The 6,371-nt window shown below is 32.5% G+C and overlaps 1 protein-coding gene across 1 annotated transcript; it reads right to left on the bottom strand.

The window, feature by feature from the left end:
* Positions 1-388: 388 nt before the first annotated feature.
* LOC102667863 (pentatricopeptide repeat-containing protein At1g11290, chloroplastic) lies at positions 389-1,531 on the bottom strand. The gene has a single exon (XM_026125111.1). It carries the CDS (start codon positions 1,529-1,531, stop codon positions 389-391), a length of 1,143 nt encoding a protein of 380 aa, XP_025980896.1.
* Between the last annotated feature and the right edge of the window lie 4,840 nt (positions 1,532-6,371).

Consider the following 6,371-nt stretch of genomic DNA (forward strand, 5'->3'; position numbering starts at 1 on the left):
CTCTTTAATGGTGGCCAGGCCACTGGGCGTCACCCAAGGAGGGAGAGTTGCTATGTGATGGAGAGGCTACTGCGCGCGCCCTAGAAGAGAGAACAAAGCTTTTTAATGAGAGCCCATTCCCCAAGTTTGATATTCTTGTGAAGCTTGCATGCAGCAAGAAGAGATCCAAATACAACCATAGTGCTCAACTTTTGGGATAAACCCAAATTCATGAACCATTTTATGAAATAGTATCTTCCCTTCTTGCCACAATCCTGAGTGACTACAAGCATGAAGAGCTCCAATGAATGTGATGTCATTATGGATGACCCCTAGTGCTTCCATTTCTTCAGAGTTCCAATGCTGCCTCACCATGACCATGCATTGCAAAACCAGATATCATGGCATTTCACATTGAAACATCACGGTCCATGGCCGCAGCAAGCAGTGCATCTATGTCTCCACACTTGGCATACGTGTCCACCAAAGAAGTTTTAAGAATAATATTTCCCTTAATTCCTTGCTTGTCTATGTAGGAATGGATCCACTTACCCATTTCAAGTGATCCAGCTTTTGCACATATCATAAGGCGGCTAACCATGGTTCTCTCATTTGGCCTTATTCCGCAACCAGTCATGTGAACAAAGATATCAAAAGCCTCATCTATGCAATTGTTTTGTGCATAAGCTGAAATCATGGCACTCCACATCATTAAATCTTTGCTCTTGAAGCTATCAAAAACAGATCTTGCACTTCTAACATCACCACATTTGCCATACATATCAATAAAAGCAGTGGCTAGAACCAAAGACATGGTAAATCCACTTCTTAATGTGAAAGCATGTAACAATTTTCCTAATTCCAGAGCTCCTGCTGTGCCACACTCTTTGACAAAACTAAGCATTGTAATTTCATTTGGAGACATACCTTCTCCTAGCATTTTGACAAACAGTCCTACACCTTCATTCAAATTATTGCAATGAATGTAGGTTGCAATCATAGCAGTCCATGAAATGATACTAGTCTCAGACATGCCATCAAAAACCCTTCTTGCATAAGCTAAATTTTTACATTTAGCATACATATCAATCAAAGCAGTACTTAGAGGAACTCCTGATTTTCCACACTTCCAATTTCTCATTACATAAGCATGTGTGGCTTTCCCCAATTTCAAATCAGCAATTTCTGCCAAGACATGTGTGATGCTTATCATTGCAATTTCACTAGGCTTCACTCTCATAACATGCATATCTCTCACAAGGTCCAAAGCTTCATCAAGCAACCCACTCTTATCATAGCTCCTAATCATAGTACTCCAAGAAACAACATCTTTTTTATGAATCTTATCAAATACTAGCCGTGCTGATGCCAAGCTTCCAACCTCACTGTACATCATGATTAAAGCATTACACACAAAAACATCACCGTGAAATCCATTTTTCACCACAAAACCATGAACCTCTTGTCCTAGTAGGATTGAAGGGATAAGACAACATGGTTTGAGAACCGGTGGTATGATAAAATTGTCCACTTCAGTGTCTATTCTATGCATATAGGCGTAGATTTTCGCTGCATCTGCAGGGAAGTTGTTCTTGATGTAAGACGTTATTAGGAAGCTATGAATTGCTGCATTGCTAGAATAGGATTCAAGTGCTGCAAGAGGGACTCGATAACTGCAATTGGAACTGGTTTTGATGAAGTGGCCATGGAGTTGTTGTGTTTCATTGAGGTTGATGTCAAGTCCTTGTTGGATGTGAGGAACATTTGGTTTTGGTTGGCATTGAGTGAATCTCAAAGTGGGGGAGTGGTACTGATTAGAGTTTTGGAACCTGTGAATTGAGATTGGAAGGGGTGGAGGAGGAGCAATAGAGAGATGGGAATTGCTTGTAACCACAGTTTAACCTTTCAGTTTTTGCATGCCCCTTTTCATTTCTTACACTGAATACTCAAACTTAAGTTTCAGAAAGGTCTATCCCACACACCAATCTCCTGCAAGACACTAAGGTTCTTCATCCTATTGTGCATAAAATGAGTGATCAAGTTGGTTCAACAATGGAATGGTAAGTGACAAAGAGTGAAGGCATTTGTGTATTGTTTAGGGGTAAGTGACAAAGAGTGAAGGCATTTGTGTATTGTTTAGGGGTAAATGTCAGAGCGGTTCATTCCCGTGGTTGTTATTATGTTAAAGAAAACAAATAAGGAACGAAGGATAATCCCATTTTATTGGTTTGTTGCTGAGTCTCAGAGAGCCACCCTTTTGTTTTTATTATTCAGTGGGGACCACACAACTGTTTCTCGTTTCTCTCTTTCTGTGTCCTGTTATTTTTCCTTCCTTGAACCTTGAGTTCATATCTATGACTTTATGATGATAATATCTTACTTCTAAAATGTTGCATTTAGCTGCAAGTTCTTTTACAAAATTTCCTCATCTGTTTTTGTTTATATTTATTTATGTATTGGTATAAAGTAATTTCTGCCGATAATGATTAATCTTTGTCGGAAACCGTGAACACACACAAGATAAATATTTTTCTTTTAACACGATTTATTTCATACCCAATGATCATCTAGAAATCAAATATTGGACAATTTGATTAAAGGACACAAGACGCTATCACTTATGTCAACTATGTCAACTGTTGTTTATTGTGAGTATATTTATTGTTTTGATTAAACTGTGCAATTACTATTGTTTTTTTTTTAATATGGTAGGTTCTTAGAGTGTTTACTGTCTAAAGATGTAGATAAGAATATATGCATTGAGTGTGGTGAGAGAGTATGTATAATATTAAATGGGTAAGTTAGGATTCATCGACAGTTCGACACCTATGTGAGACTTGGCTCACTTACACCATCATATAATAAGGATCGGGGAATTTCTATCTCAACCTTGATAATAATTTTCATCAGTTTGTAAGAAGGTTAAATGTAGCATCAATTCAAGTGAGAGCAAAGTGATTAGATTGTTTGCTCTTTGATTAGATTGTTTGCTCTTTTTTGGACTAAAAATATCAAATGATAAGGAAAAGAAGTAATGCAAACACAATTAGGATGGAAGCTTGCTACTGCATTCATTAAAAAGGAAAGAAATAAGAAATCATAGCAGACAAGTAAATGTCAAACACAGGATTTTTCCCCCTTAAGAACTGTCATATAATACGAAAAAATTGCCAAGCACAAATTGCAGGAAAATTTAAAGAATAACAGATTTTCATTAAAAAAATGTTGAAATATCTTTTATTGGAACTCATCACAATAACAAAAGTATATACTAGAACAATTCAAAAATATTTTGATATTTTAAAATGATCAAGACATGTACTTATCATGAGTTTGTTAGCTAGTATTTCATATAATAATTTTTAGCAAATTTTTTACCCAAACATTTCATAATTTTAAGACACATATCTCCCGATCAAATGACAATTTTTCGTGTTTCTTAATAAAAAAAAATCATTATATAATTACTATTGCAGACTTTATTTTCTCTTTTCATTATTTTTCTTGTTTTCTCGAATAAGAAAAAAAAGAAGGACCATTTACCATATAATAATTGTTTTACTTCAGTTAAAAGTGATAAAATAAGTTAAAGGTATTGCGACGATAGGAAATAAACTTCATCATCAACAAGGAAACAACTTAAATCCTAAATAAATATTCAATAAATCGATAATAAAAACTTTTTAAAATTATAAAATATAAGATTTGTATTTTTTTTTGTTTTGAGTTTGAATTAAATTCAAACTATTTTTAACCTAAATCAATTATATCCATGCGAATTTAGTTTTTTTTTTTTTTACTATTGAGATGAATATAAGTTTGAGATGAAATTTCACATATTCTCAATTACACAATAGCTCATATGGATATCATAGTTTATTTTGGTCACCTCTAACAACTACAACATTTAATTCAATTAATATTAACTTTTTTTAAAATATGCATAAATTTATCTCATTGATCGTCTAATTTGACCCCTGTACATGTAGACTTATATAGACCGAGTTGGTCCATATCCAATTCTATCAAGAGGTGAAATCACCAAAAAAAAAAAAAAAGAAAGAAAGAAAGAAAAAGGGGAGTAGACATTACTCACTAGTCACTATACAATCTCTACTCCAGTGCTTGGGTATCACTGAATCACTGCACTCATTGGGTGGAAGAGTAAGTCCGAAAAACACAACATACGTTAGATAAAGAATAAACCACCAATTTCACCTTTAGTTAATTACTATTTCTCCTGAACAGTTTAAACAATAAAAAATTATATAAATAATTTTCAAGAATTAGAAATCATAGAAAAATATTGCAAATTAGTTCTTAATAAATATATCGATTTAGAAATTAAATTGATAAATTTTAAATATATTAAGAATTTTTTATATAATTTTATTAATTTAAGGACTATTTAGAAAAAAATAATAGTTAATAATTAAAATAAAAATTTATTCTACGATAAAAGAATTCATATAAAGTGTTAAAATATTTTTAAATAAATACGCCAGAGTAACACATTTTTCATTCGTAGATAAGATGGGACATAAAGTAAAATGTGAGGGACTAAAAAATGAAATTGCTCAAATTAAAGAAAAAATTAAGCAATGATAAACTCATAAAATGAAAATAATCAAACAAATTAATGATAAACTCAGAAATTAAGCTAGAGATTGTTGTAATGCTTCTTATTATTGACATCTTGATGGCTTACATTCTAACTTCACTCAACATCCTTGTTGGCCAGAATTCTCCATCGATCAGAACTCTCCGTAGGTAGTCATTTTCGAGACCTCGACAATGTACTTTGGTTGCTTTCAAAATCAATAATTATCCCCACAAACCAACACAAGACTTTTCTGCATGTTTTTTTCCTCACTCACGCGCTTTTATAGGAAACTTTCAAGAAGGTCATCCATCTCATAACTACTCCAAGCCAAACATGCTTAACTATAAAGTTCTTAGGGATAAACTACCGAAAAGTAAATATATCTCGTTGGTATAAGTAGTATCAATTAATTTCTTTAAGTCATCCTTGATTATACAGTTTCATACCTGTACAACCTTTGAATCCCTCTCATTCTAGTATGATTCAATCACGGTATTACAATTGTCTTAAGACCAATGTGCAGACAAATAGACCTCTAATTTAAATTATATAAATAAAATGAAAAGAATGACACATAAAAAAGAAGCTAAATTATTGTTTTGGTCCTCTAATTTATTTTTGAAGTTTGATTTGGTCCTCTAGCTATTAAATTACAAGACAAAATTGAATCATTTAATTATTAGAGGACCATATCAAACTTTGAAAATAAATTAGAAGATCAAACAATAATCTAGCCCAAAGAAAACCTAGGAGTAAAGTTTCAAAAACACCTAAACTCCTTTCTCCTACCTCTTTTGCTTCTCGTGTTTTGTGTCACCTTTGAACCAGCGTGGAGGTAATTCACACCTTTGCACCAGCATGGAGGTGATGACGAGACCTGTCAACATTTTCTTCGCTTCTCTCGTGTTGAGGTCTCTACAACCATTGTTTGAGTACTCTTCTCTCTTCGACAACAACTTCTCCTTCGAATTTGGTTTCTTTAAGTAAGTATTTCAATAATTAAAAATAATAATTAGGTCTACATTTCTATTTCCATGATATCTTATCTGTCTTTTCAACAAATCTTGCATCTCTTTCAATGATAGAAGTTGAAAAAATTGTTTGTTCTTGATTATTCTTTGTACTTTAAAGGTCTTGTAGCATTGTCTTGTAAATACTAGTATGTTGTTTTTTTCTATCATAAGATTATTGGCATATCTATTTTGATAATTTTAACTATAATTTCTAATGAATAAATCTTTGCATAGTTATTAAGATAAGCATAAATAATTTTAGTTTGTGACTTCATACAAAGTTATGTTGGAATTTTCTATTTCAATAATTAATTTGGGCTAATATCATAAGATAATTATATTAGTTATTTATCATTAGTGAGTTTTATTTTATGTGGTCAAATTAAGTGAACCCGTCAGACAACTAAATAAGATATATAGACTTAAATGAGCAGATGTCAATGTTGACCCATTAGGGGATAATGAAAACTATTAAGTTAACACACTATAAGAAAGCTATGGTCTATAATATACCGACCCGTCACACATAGTTTCTCTTTTTCCCATTTGAACAGTTACGAAGGTCCTATTGAGGAATAAAAAGATTCTGGTTAAGGAAGAACCATAATATTGTTGTTCGTTATCGTAATGGATAGCCGCAAAGATCTTACAACAAATGTCAAAGAATGCTTAGATCAAGAACCAACTACAGATCCAAATATTTTATATAATCCTTAATAATTAAACATGTTGTAGATCCTAAGACTTTTGGTGAATTGTCCTATATTATAGACATG

Source organism: Glycine max, chromosome 13 (genome assembly GCF_000004515.6).
Source record: "Glycine max cultivar Williams 82 chromosome 13, Glycine_max_v4.0, whole genome shotgun sequence".
In the NCBI taxonomy this organism is placed as follows: Eukaryota; Viridiplantae; Streptophyta; class Magnoliopsida; order Fabales; family Fabaceae; genus Glycine; species Glycine max.